This window comes from Apteryx rowi, unplaced genomic scaffold (assembly GCF_003343035.1).
Source record: "Apteryx rowi isolate R43461 unplaced genomic scaffold, aptRow1 scaffold_34, whole genome shotgun sequence".
Classification (NCBI taxonomy): Eukaryota; Metazoa; Chordata; class Aves; order Apterygiformes; family Apterygidae; genus Apteryx; species Apteryx rowi.
This window is the reverse complement of record NW_020449863.1, coordinates 1,229,748-1,243,672: the sequence shown is the minus strand read 5'-3', so window position 1 is coordinate 1,243,672 and position 13,925 is coordinate 1,229,748. Positions and strand designations below refer to the sequence as shown.

Below are 13,925 nucleotides of genomic sequence, written 5' to 3'. Positions count from 1 at the left end.
AAATGGACCTTCCTGTGTTTCAGTTTGTGCCTGTTGTCTTTTGTCCTGTCACTGGGCATCACCAAAAAGAGTCTGGCCCCATCCTTCAGATATTTGTATGCATTGAGATCCCCCTCAGTCTTCTCTTCTGCAGGCTGAACAGTCCCAGTTCTCTCAGCCTTTCCTCATGAGAGATGCTCCTGTCCCTTAATCATCTTAGTGGCCCTTTGTTGGACTTGCGCCAGCGCATCCATGTCTCTCTTATACTGGGGAGCCTTGCACTGGACCCAGCACTCCAAATGTGGCCTCACCAGGGCTGAGYAGAGGGGAAGGACACCTCCCTTGACCTGCTGGCAATACTCTGCCTAATGCAGCCCAGGATACCATTGGCCTTCTTGGCCACAAGGGTGCATTGCTGGCTCATGGTCAACTTGTTGCCCACCAGGACTCCAAGTCCTTCTCTGCAGAACTGTTTTCCAGCAGTTTGGCCCCCAGCCTGTCCTGGTACCTGGGGTTATTCCTCCCCAGGTGCAGGACTCCACACTTCCCTTTATTGAAGTTCACAAAGCTTCCCTCTGCCCATCTCCGCAGCCTGAATGGCAGCACAGCCCTCTGGTATATCAGCCACTCCTCCCAGTTTTGTATCATCTGCAAACTTGCTGAGGGTGCACTCTATCCCTTTATCCAGGTCATTGATGAATAAGTTGAAGAGGGTTGGACCCACTATTGACCAGTGGGATATACAGCTGGCTGCAGGCCTCCAACTAGACTTTGTGCCACTGATCGCAACCCTCTGAGCTTTGCTGTTCAGCCAGTTTTCAGTCCACCTCACTATCTGCTCATCTAGCCTGTACCTCATCAGCTTGCCTATGAGGATGTAAGGGTAGAAAGCCTTCAAAGCCTTACTGAAATGAAGGTAGACAACATCCATTGCTTTCCCCTCATCTACCCAGCCAGTCATTCTTCCTCCCTTCTAGCCAAAGTGCCTGGCTTTACTTCTGATGGACCACATGCATCAAAACTATGGTGGCCTGAGCGTATGTCTAGTTCCAGAAGCTATGAAACATTCCCGTGTACCACAGTATGGATATGTCGAAGACTTCCAAAGGAAAGCAGAACAAAAAAGGGGAAGGGGGGAGGGGGGTGTTCACTAAGACTTTGTTTCATGAGAGCCCCATTACTGTGTTTCCAACCTCATTCCATAAAGGATAACTGTTTGTTTGTGATATGCGCAGCAGCTGTTAATTACCCCTTAGCAACAGATTGAAAGCTAGAAGGTTGATATACTTGGTGAAAATTTAGGACACAGGCAGGGCTTGCACAATTTCAGGGCCTGCACGTTTAGATCAAAATGTTCTTACTGCCAAGAGTGGTATCCAATATTAAGACTGCATCTGGAGTGTCCTTTTAAAGGCATAAAACCAGAACTGGTGCCTAAATTTTATCTCCAACCCTGAAACCTACTACATGGAATTCAGCATTTAGAATCCCCTTCTTGTCTGTGTGGTTGGCGTCCAGCGGAGGCAGTGCAACTAGATTTTTAACAGTTCTTTCCCTACCACATGAAACAAGTGGTAGGAAAAAAAAAAGGAAAAAAAAAATTTATATGATATAACCTAAAGGCTTATAAGGACTGGTGAACAAAGACAGAAAGCATACAAAGACTGATGGCATCTTATTCAATAAGTGCTGTGTGCAAAATTTTGATGGTGAATCTAAAATGTACAACCTTTGTCATGTAGGAAAGAAAATCAGTTTCTTTCTTAGCTGAATCTTAAATGAAATATTGTATATTGTTCTAATGTTCATACTTTCATTAACTTGTTCAGTAGATTTCTTACATGAATGAAAATGTTGTTGCTTTGAAATTTTTGTTCCTAAATTATTCCTACAGGTGAGACAAATCAAGATTTTCATCAAAACCTCTATAGCAGATGCAAGGAAAATGCGATCCAAGCTTTACCTATCCTTTGTGTATTCTGTTCATTTCAGCTACTGCACACCTTGCTCTTTTTTCCCAACTCCACTGAACTGTGTAATGCTGTGTAGTAAAACATGAGATCAAAGACTGAAATGTAATTGTTTGGAATTAACTTTGTGTATCCATAATCGTACACCCTAGGTTTATTTTCTGAGGAGTTGTATAACCACAGTTCCATCTATCTAGCTAGTGTTAGTGAGAAGCAGAGATGTTCAGCATCAAGTATTCATCCCAAGCACAAGCTTGCTCATGGTGCTTTTGCCACTGACTTCAGTGACTGACCTAGCGTCTAACTTCTAGACACTGGGTATGTACCCTTTAACCATCCTTAACAGGTAATAAAGAACCTATATTGGAGATGCTGTTCCATGCGTCAAATTCACTGGTTCACTTCTGTGCAAAGGCTTGTGTCAGCCTTTATTGCTACCTTTTTTGTCTTTGGCATTGAATAGCTCCTTGGGTGAACAACTGTGTGGGAGGTATTCAAAAGCTTGATGATATGGCTTTAGGGAGTGCATTTTGAAAGGAAAACAATTAAGGAAAGTTGGTCTACATTCCACTTGCACAGAATCTGACTCAAAGTATCCAAAGGTTGTTATGAGGCAAGTACTCCTGAAATTCAGACCTGGAATTTTTGTCATGTCATGTACGTGCTATGTTTATTCATGTATAGCTTACACAGTCCGTTATGACTATAATACTTTGCTTTTTCTCACATCTTTTCATCAGTATAAAGTTAAATCAGTGTAAAGTTAAAATAGATTTTAAATGCTTTGTTCAGATACTTGAACTTATCATTTCCCATGAAACTGTTGTGATGGTAAATAATCAGAAAGTAAGTATAGAATTTTCATTTATTCTCAGCGAACTGCATTCAGAGGATGAGAAGAACACCTCCACTAGATGAACTGCAGCCGCCTCCATACCAGGATGATAGTGGTTCTCCTCATCTTTCATGTACACCCTCTGAAGTTGGAGATGGTAAATGTGAATTTTCCCAGTGTAGCAACAGTCCAAGATGTTCATATAAGTGCCCGAGTGAGGGAAGCACGGGACATGAAATAGAAAGCTTCCATAACAAAGGATATGAAGAGGATGTACCAAGTGATAGCACAGCTGTCCTTAGTCCGGAGGTAAGTGAGAACAGTTGAATGTTCTGAAATGTCATGCAGTGCAACCTTTTGGAAGCTTTTTTCTAAAGATCAGTGTGCAGAGATACAAGCACTAATATTGCAGGTCATTCATAAAAAATATAGCTTCTCAGATAATATTGCAATAAGATTTCAGATTTTTCTTTATAGTTGCATTTATGACAATTTAACTTTCAAACAAATTCCCAAGAAGAGTGAATTATTTTTTTAAACCAGTCAGAAAACTTTGTCAATTTTATTAAGGACTAAAATCAAAACTCTTTTTTCTTCTGTATAAATTTTCATTTAACATCAAGCAATGCAAATAAAAGCATTATTCTGTTAGCACCTTTCAAAATGAACACCCCATAAAAGAAAAGGTATTTAATGGAGAAAAAAAATTATTACAATTTTTTTTTAAACTTCAACATTTAAACGTTTTTTAAAATGTTACAATAGAGATTTGGTCCATTTACTTTTCTTTTTTTCCATCATAACCCATAAGGATATCTATTTATTTTTACCACCAGAGAATCCCGCTTTCTCTAACAGCATTTATTTTACAACCTGGTCCTACAGAGTGCTTAGCATCTTCTCTGGCACGTATTTCTTTGACATGTATTTAACAACCAGGTACTGCACTGACATCTACGGGTAAGTCTACATGAGTGATGTAGTGTGCAGAAGAGGCTCTTACTGGTGCAAATTTGATTTGTGTCTCTACTTGAAGTTTTGGGTGCACAGTGGGAGCAGTCCTGATGTGCCAACTGGAGTTTCCCTCTTGGTAGACCCTAAGTTGATGTTGCACTTTGGGGTGTTGGTGCAACATCTGGAGGGCTCGCCTGCTAGGATGGTGCAAGGTCATCCAATAGTTAGCTGTGTGTCTGTGCCCGATGATCACAATTTGTATGAACTTCATTGCTGGTAAAGACACAGTGTATATATGATCCTAGAACCTAACAGATCTCAGCAAATTAAAGCCTAGTCCTTTTTTTGTGTCACAGTGGGCAATAATCTAGATGTACCCAGTGAGAATGGCGGATACTGCCTGGTTTTTTTATAGGCACTCGACAGCTTGTAAAATGAAGCTTACAGAGGAATGAATTCCCATAGGTATATAGCATCAGGTTTAAAATAAGAACAAAATATTTGCATATATTGTAGCATTTATTCATTCATATGAGCAAGCATATCTTTGATAATATGAAATAAGTTTGTTTTACATATTTGGAATAACTTCCAGTTATTTATTAACTTCTTGTATTCATTATATTAACCTGTATTTGTAAAAAATTCCTATTTCAGTATCATTATCAAACTAGCTGTTGTAAAAACACAACAGATCACTATTTTGTTCAAAATTTAAAGTGACAATAAGCAGTTTTAAAATTAAGGTTTAGTTTTAGGATTGACATTGTTTATGGAAAATTCAGAAAGCGTGTTCAAAATAGACACGCCTTACACAGTTCTAGTGGGATTACATTAATAAAGCCATGTTATTTTTTGGTACATACACAGAGCCCTTGTTGACTGCAGCGAGAGCTGCAAGTGCGAGTAAGTGTTGTACTTTCTGTTTTCTTTGCTTACATCACACCGTGCTCTCAGTCACCATCCAGGTCTTAAAATTCTAAAATATGTTAACTCAAAAATGTGTATATGCTCACACGGAAATCAGGTAGTTATATCTCGTAACAAACGTGTGTGTATTTTAATGTGGGGAACAGAAGAAGAGCTCTTAAGTACAGCTTAATTTAATCCTAGCTCTGTCTGATTGGCATCTGGCTTTTGGCAGTATTGGCCAGGTAAAATCTTTTGATTTTTCTTCACTGCCAGTCAGCCATTCACACTTTCAGTTTTTAATTACCTTGATTATGCAATGAACAAAGATCACAGTCACTTCATGCTGCTTAGAGAAATCCATGTATTTCCATGCTAGATTTAATAATAGAATACAATAAATAAATAAATAAATGCATTTTTTTTTTCTTCAGGATCTGTCAGCTCGAGGATCATCTTCGCAGCTTCCTAAACCTTTTGATCCTGAGCCAGTAGCTAAATATGGCACACTGGATGTGACTTTTGACTATGACTCACAGGAACAGAAGCTTCTGGTGACAGTGACAGCTGTCACAGACGTTCCGACATACAGCAGGACAGGTGGAAGCTCGTGGCAAGTACACCTAGTTCTTCTCCCTATAAAGAAACAGAGAGCAAAAACCAGCATCCAGCGGGGACCATGCCCTGTCTTCACAGAGACATTCAAATTTAATCATGTTGAGTCTGAGATGATTGGGAATTATGCAGTTCGCTTTAGACTGTACAGTGTACGTCGCATGAAAAAAGAGAGGATTGTGGGAGAAAAGATTTTTTACTTAACAAAATTGAATCTTCAAGGGAAGATGTCAGTGCCAGTGATATTGGAACCTTCTTACAGCCTGTCTGTGAGTATTAAATGAAGCAGAATAAGAATGTAGTGATGTACAGTGTCCTGAATTTTGTAAGAATAGTGTATGTATTTATAGAGTCATCACATCCACTGAATTTTTTTCAACAGTCATAGCACAGTAATTGCACAAAGATAGTTTCTTGATAGCTTCTGTAAGTACATTCTTTTTTTGTCTGCAGAAGCTGCCCATGTTTTTGCTTTTAATTGCTTAGAGATTTCCAGGCTCTAATTACTTAGAGATTTCCAGTCTATAAGTATAGTTATAGTGGTGAATGCATACATCTACATACTATACATATATGCACATATATGTGTACAGTAGTAATATATTTACCCTTCAATTAAGAAAAAAATAATATATAATAGTAGTGCCTTCTGTCTGCTGCAATTAAATCTTGTTTGCAATAGCTATTTTCCTTTCAAGAAAGAAAGACAAGAAAGAGGAATTTTGAGCATGCAAAGCCATTTTTAATAACTTCAGATTAGAACCGTGTAAATAATTAATTTCTGGTTTGTTCTGAAATGGAAAATACTATGAAAAGTAATTCAAATTTAAAAGGATTTTTTGCTTGCTGAAAAAAAACCCCTAACAAATTCTGATGAATAAAATGTTTTGTCCCCCAAAATAAATTACTTTAAATATTTTTAATAAAGCAAATCGATAGTACTAAATGGCAAACTTAGGTATCACTATCAAAAGAGACAGAATTTGGGTCTGTGTTTACTTTACCCCATTGTCCAGTTGTGAGGGCAGCTGCCAATGATGTAGTATGGAATTCACTGCAACGTTTGTTTTCTTCAAGAAATCCCTGTGGGCCTGTTCTTTACTTGTTCTTCATTCTTTTCACCCAAACAAGTATTCCAGACAGTCAACAACAGCCTTCAATCATGATATTATAAAAGACATATAAGCAGTTTATTGAGAGAAATCTGGAAAAGAGCCAAAAAAATCACCCATATTCCACTTCACCACCCTTAAGTTGCTTTTTGGTCTAGAATAACAATGAACAATTATGTTTTATATTTTCTGATTGATTTTGGAAGTACAATTTGGAAAATCAAAACATATCTTTCCCTGCTAAGCAAATCTAGTAATTTCTGATCTTGTATTGTCAATAAGAGAATGTTTGCTGTAAAGAGTTAAATTTAATTTTCTTTCTTTCTACAACATTCTCCATTTCTAACATACTGAACTTTCAGGTGTGATCCCTATAGCAAAGAACGGGTGATGTAGACAGTCATATGTGCTTAAAGGATTTTTTTTTTTAATACATCTTTCCTATAAATATCTGGAGTGCCGGACAAATACTTAATTACAATTTCCTAAGTGAACTAAAGCATTTATGCATGTAATGTATAAAAATGCTCACTCACTCTCTCTGTAGGCTTTAAGGACGATGGTTAATCATCTGGTATGCATTTGTTTATGCATTGTGCTTAAGGCCTTTGTTCCATGTTACCCTTTATGTACGGCGTATCTTCAATATTCTTTCTAATGGACTTGTTAAGGCTTCTCTTTTCTTCAGTTTATAAACTTCTCAGAAGAAAAGCTTTTCGAAATGGCATTTCTTTCAGGGAATTCTTTATTCATTATAGAGCAGAGCTGTCAGATTTTGTGCGAATGCTAATATTTTATATCTCTGGTGATTTTACTATTGTGCTTGTATGGTACAGTCCGTTCAGCATTGTATTTCAAAGGCTAAATATTAAAATTCATATCTTTACTCAACAGTAATGTATCTTTACTCAGCAGTGACTACCAGTATGATACCTTAAAACAACTAAGGAAAAAAAAAAGTCTTTTCTGACAGACTCAAATGAACAATTTTGTTCCTAATTTTATATAACTGAAATTATACCTAAAATTAAATTTATCTAAGGATCAGTTCCTATGTGATGGTGCATAAGTGCTTTAGTTTTGCTTATAAAAATTATGTCCACCAAAGTAAGGGGCAATTATCATTAAACACTGAAAACATTCTTATCTTGGGAATAACTTGCTGAATTCAGTTGAGTTACAGTGGTGTAAGACAGAAACGATCAGAAGTAGTCCTCTGACCCATTAGGAAAAATGACTCGAGATTTCTCTGAAGAAAATTATTAAATGATTGGAAAGAGGTGATCATGTTGCTGAGGCTGCAAGAGAACTTGGCAGTATTTGGCAAATGAAGCGGTATCCCTGCATTTGGCTGGTTGTGCAGCTCTGGAAAGCATTATCTGCTACGTCAGAGCCAGGCAAGCAGCAGCCCCTGTCTCCCTGGTGTATTCGCTGCCCCAACTTGTTGTATGGCTGTTCAGTGCTGTACCCCTGCACATTGCTCCTGTCAGCTGAGAGGATAAGCCTTAACCCCTGGCTCCCTCTGCTCATGTCTTCATCGGGATGAGGCGGGGCAGGGGGGAGAGGGGGAACAAAACAAAAAACCCTGTGGCTATCATGCTCTAGAGCCAGTTATCCATCTGTACTGGTATTATAGGCGCAAGTTTCAAGAACTCCAGTAGAATCTGACCAGATTGTAAGGACCTATCACTAGATGAGTTTAATGGCCTCAGTTAAAAAATTACTTGGCTTTCCAAATCAGTATTGTTTGCTTGTCCTGATTTTTCTTCAAATATGTCTCATCATTCATGCCAAATTGTGGCATGTAATTAGTTTGTTCATCCAAGAAGCACTTCATTAGGCATTGACACTGTCAGACTGTTTCAGTCCCATACAGAATAACCTTGATACTTTCAGAGAATAGTTTTAGATACTTGTCAAGATTTTTTTACAATCAGGACTTTTCTCAGGTGACTGCAGCCATTCTGTCATGTCAGGAGCAAAATGGCTGGCCAATTTCTGCATATGCTGCTTGTTTTTGATAACCCATTACTGCCATGGAAGGTGAGGAAGTTATTTCTGTGAAAGACTGAAAAGCATCTCAAGAGTGAGCTGGCCAGAACACTACAGTGTTTCCTCAGCCTGTACACAGAAATTCATATCTGGACATTTGAATGAATCCAGAGAAAGAGGCCTTGCAAGYTGTGTTAAACTCTGTAACTAAATTCAATGCTTCAGCCTTTTCAGGGAGAAACTTATTCATATCTCCAATGTGATTGAGAGAAGCATCTTTGTCATCAGAATGCTCTGCCTTATACCATCACAGGCCTGGGCAATCTTGCTGCTATTTGTCCATTGAAAACAATCCAAGAACAGTTCAGGAAGCTTTCCGCGAAGAAAGTTCAGCCTGCCCACATACTCCAATTTGAATTCAACACTTTCAGGTTTGACATTTTGCCATCCTTATGCTAAGGGTTGTGATTTTTGTTCTGTCAGTAGTTTAACATGTATAAAACATTTCCAAACAACGATGAAAAAATGCTAATTCACTGGAACCCAACTCCTGATTGCTTGTGAGAGCCTGTAGTTGAGTCTTGTACATCCACCACGTATCTCAGTTACCCTGCATTTCTCACATTTTTTTCTGGACTTTTGTGTAAGATACAAGAAGTATAATTCAATTCCTGTTATTGCTGACAGCCATGAATAATAGAGCTATCAAAGTGGTATTTATGTACCATGATATGCTGACCAATGTTGATTTGAAAATCAGAGCATTCTGAATGTACATAATTGAACCTACTGCCATTGCAGAGCTAACAAAGTCCGCCAGGTCTTTCAGTTTTTAGAGGTTTAAAAAAAATCTAGTCTAATAATATTAATTGTATTCCAACACTAGGATTTACTTCACTTGAGCCAAAATAGAACTATAACATTAACCTTCAACTGCCTCACTGATCTCCCAACGGGAGGCAAGGTAACTAGATCCATTACAGTGACCCTGAAAATGTAAGATACTTGGAGAACTCTTTGAAGGTAGCAGTGTAAAGAATTTCATCCATTTGTCAAAATCTTCAGTGTGTGATTTATCAAGAAAGATGGTTTCTTGTCTCTCTGTCTTAGTATCAGTGCACTGAATAAAATAATAACTAAAAACTGGTATCTTTCACATTTAATTGATGAGTTCCTTGAGAAAAGGGGCCACACAAATTATTTATTCAGTTTAACCATGACGATCTTTGATATTTGTGTCAGCAAATAATGGAAAACTACATTTCAGACACAGTATAACTATTTTGAGCGTACGATGATGCTTTTCAGTCTCACAAATGCTCCAGCCAAATGTCAGCAGTCTGTCAATGACTGTTCTAGACCAAACCAAAGTAACCCACTTGGGCAATACTCTTTATTTCTTGAGAAAGCCAGTCAGTCAATGATAAACATGTTTTTCTTACATCATGTCTAGTTTTGATCATCTTAAAAATAATAAAAACTGTGACCAATACGTAAAGCTAGAAAAACATGAATTTGATCTGGTATCTGTGAGATTCTCAGGCTATCATTCTCCTCAGTAGTAATAGTATTAATTCCCAACACAGATTGCCGTCTCAAAGAGCAGTAGGTAAAATAATCATTCTGTAAAAACATATTGTAAATTTGCCAGAAGTAGCTTCATAGAAGGAGTTACAGTTAAAGATTATCAAGGTCATCGCTATCATGAAATTTCCACTTTTGAAGACTACGAACTGCTTCTTAAGTCTTCCTCAAGCAACTCTTCCAGTGATGGTAGATTCTTTAATTTTTGATTCTAAGATAAATTTCCCAGTTCTCTTAGAGATACTGACCTTCCTACTGTTTTATTTTCTCATCTCTTGATTTTTCTCTTGTTGTTTGATACTTTCCTGTAGAGGAGGGGATGTTACAAAGCTAGTGTATAAGATACATGCGTTTGTATGTATGTGTATATACAAAAGTCTTCTCACTCTTTTTACTGTCTTGCAAGGAAAAAGAAAAGAAAACAGAAGCTGTTATTGTTCACAGCTTTGAGGACCCTTCAGCAAAAGTGTGTGCACCGTCTTCCTCCAATTTCATTTCCGTTGGGGGGAACCAAGGTCAGAGGCATTGCACAAGCAGATGAAGTCATCTAGTCTGCAAATTTGTAACTTTTGTGTTTGTAGAACTTTTGATTTTAGTTTTCAGTTTACTTACTTATTTCTCGGTGATTCTTCTTTTCCTGGATTTTGCATTGTAATGCAAGTGTTCTACATTAATGTTCATTTCAGACTTGAGATCTCCAGTTAATCACTCCTTTTGTATATTCATGCTGCCTGCATTTGGTGGCAGATAAACATTTCTGTTTGTAGGATATCTTTTGCAAGGGATCCTTGTGGTCGTAGTGGGTTAGCCTCTTGTCAGGTTTGGCTCTCAGATTGTCTGACCTTGAGTTGCATCTTTCACTTTGCAGTTCCTGCCTTCCCTTTGTGCTTAATCAGCTGCCTGCTGGGCCCAGGAGAATCCAGCTTATCTCTACTCCTTGCCCTTCTTTGTAGTTTATATGATAGCCCTGAGAACTGAAACAGATCACTTTCTGCCTGCAAATGTCTGGTGATCCTCAGATCATGAGACTTAACATGACCTGAACAAATCAAAAAGGGCACCACTAGTGGACCTAATTAGAGCTGGGTGAACTGTTAATAGCAAACAGTTTAATTGACAAATGTGTTATGAACATACGTTTAATGTTATAGATTTGTTAATTGTGAACAATGATTCAACGAATGTTCATGCGCTCTGATACTAGTCTAGCTAGTAGGTTGACTACTCATAAATTGGTCTTACTATTTGATCACTGAATCTTTTTTTCTGCTCCCTGTTTGAATGAGTGTGATCATTGCAAAGAGAAAAGGGAAGAGTCAAATTGTTGGCTGTTTCATCTCTCAGATGAGTGTAGAGACCGTCTATCGAATATTTTACAAGATTAGCGTAGCTGGAGGACTTTTTGCATTCTTTCTTTCTGAATAACAGGCAGTAAGGTGCAGATCTGAGAGCTGGGTAGAGGATGGGTGTTCTGAAACTGGCTTAGGAACTGTGAAAGCAGCTCCATCCTGAAAGAGCATTGCCATTTATAAGCATTGCCATCTAGAAGCTTGGAAGCGGTAACACCTCCTCCATGATCGTATATGTTTGAGAAGAAGTAAAGAGATGTATGTGTGAGTATGGGTAGAAGTTGTTAGTGTAGCTTCATCAGGACTGCAAGTAAAATGTTTGTATTTTGTGTCAGATGTTCTTAACTAGATTGTTAGCACAAATGTCTAACAGCTTTTAGTGCTTTAATACTTCTTTATGTTGTGTGTCTTATCTTAGCAAACAGAATTCAATAATAAAAGGTCTCTGGTGTCTTTTCCTCCCCCTACCCCTTTCCCCCTCACTGTATAAAAATCTGGCAGACTTTTGCAATTTTGAAAACAGAACACTTTGGAAACAGGTATCGTCAATGCTGTAAATTCCATCATACATACATTATTTCCAGTTGCTTCCCCGGCTTCTCAGGTTTGCCACGCGAATTTCAGGCCCATTAAGTCTGTGGAGCAAGTAGGTGCTCTTTCATTATATGGCGAGGAAGCCAAAGGTATAATTTAAATACAGACAAATAAAAGTTATAGAAAACTTAAAATATTTCCTTTTCCATAGATAATTAATGTTTTGTTCTACAGGGTTGAATATTGAAGCTCTTTTTAAGAGACTTGCAAAACTTTTATACATAAAGCATTAATAGCACAGTCTCATAAAATATGAAAAGCGACACAGAAATCTCCCTGTGAACTTGCTCAAAATCTTTCTGGAAGATGGAATACTGTTTTGCCATTATTAACAATATATAAATTTTATTATGTCATTTCATTTTATAACTAAATTATTCAGTGTCCTAAAGTTTGAAAACAAACCTTGATTTTGAATAATACTGTATGTTTTATTATTAGAAAATATACACAGATGAAAGTAATGTAATATCATCATGGTTTTAAGGAAGTTTTATAGTTTCAGTGGTAAATTAAAGCTGGTATATAGAGGTTGTTAGGGTTTTTGTCCCTTGACTGTAGTTATTGAAAGGCTAATATTTTTAATTTGATCTCCATTTTCTAGTGTTCTGCCTATGGCAAAACAACTTGTTTTTTAAAAATATTGCATACAGAAGCTTTTTCTCTTGAGAGTAAAAAAGAAGGCAGAGCAGAAGCTTTTGTGAGAAATGATCATTTTATCAGTTGTTTAGATAATCTGATTTTAAGCTACATTAATAATAATTTAATAACCAAAACCATCCATACCTGATGTGAATAATACCATTAATGTTGAATGTATTTAATCTCAGAAGTCTTTTAATTTGGAATTTCTGAACACGAAATTCTAGCAACTTTTAAAGCATGGCATTTTACACAAACTAAGTATGGTTTGTTTCCTAAACTGAAGTTACATAATGGGAATATTATTAGAATGTTTAGTTTCATGACTGTGATTTAAGTTGACTTAAGTATTAATATTGTAAAGTGTAAGTACATGAGTAAAAATGAACAGCATTTGGGACCTGCATCAAGGAAACTGTCACACACAATTACCTCCCTTAAATAAGGATGCTTTCCTGAGCTTGAATCTTTGTGAGGTGCATAAAATTATATATATTTGAACATTTACAAGTTCAGGTTATTAGCTTAAAGCAAAATACTGATACTATGCATTCTCTTAATTATACTGTACAGGAATGTCAAGTACAAAAGGATTGGAATGGCCTTCCTAATCTCTTGTGAAGATTTGCCCAGTTCCAAGAGTATTGACTTTCTTTAACAAAACATCATCTTTTAACAAGAACATCTGGACTGACAACCAATTAAAATCAGTTATTTTAAAAAATTGTAAAAGCTTCAAAACGATAATGAAATATAGTACACAAAGAAACCTTTAAAAAATTGACCTTGTTTCATGTTTGTTTCTTCATTTAATTGCTATTTAGCAACATCTTTGCTAAACTAGTGAATATTATCTCAAACATTTTTAACATTGTTACAAGCATCATGTAACACTTTTCTTCTGCTAAATGTATTTCGCTTAGGTGGAAAGGGATGTTAATACTGTTGCCGCTAAGTAGAAATCAGTGCGATACATACTAAAGTTGAATTTTGTTTTTTGAGAGCTGTCCCTATGTAACTAATATTCATTAATTAAGGTGTATTGTCTTCCTTAAGTTATCATGTACCCTGAAAGTTGCTTTCTTAAAACCTAAATCCTTCTCCTGAAGGACATGAAGAAGTACATTTCTAAGTGTGTAGTTTTTGATATTGATAGACACAGTTATTATTTTTGGTATCCATATTCTTACTAGAATTGCTGGTATATTGTGCAAAATTGTGAAAAGCCTTGTATTTCTTTAAAGAGTTCTGCCTTTAAAAACAACTACTTGATATTTCCTGCAAGTATTAATATATAGAAACGGTATCAGTTGTTTAATTTAGAGATTGTTTTATTATATGACTATTGTATATTTGAAGACTTCTCGTTTTTAAGTAGATCAATCCTCAA

At 36.8% G+C, this 13,925-nt stretch overlaps 1 protein-coding gene across 1 annotated transcript in view; it reads left to right on the top strand.

Annotated features, from left to right (window-relative positions):
- Window positions 1–13,925, top strand: part of SYT14 (synaptotagmin 14) — a 71,391-nt gene that overhangs the window by 47,069 nt on the left and 10,397 nt on the right. The window contains exons 4-5 of the mRNA XM_026072328.1: window positions 2,825–3,093; window positions 5,082–5,531. Of these exons, the coding sequence (XP_025928113.1) occupies window positions 2,825–3,093; window positions 5,082–5,531 (719 nt within the window). The remainder of the gene's footprint in view (window positions 1–2,824; window positions 3,094–5,081; window positions 5,532–13,925) is intronic.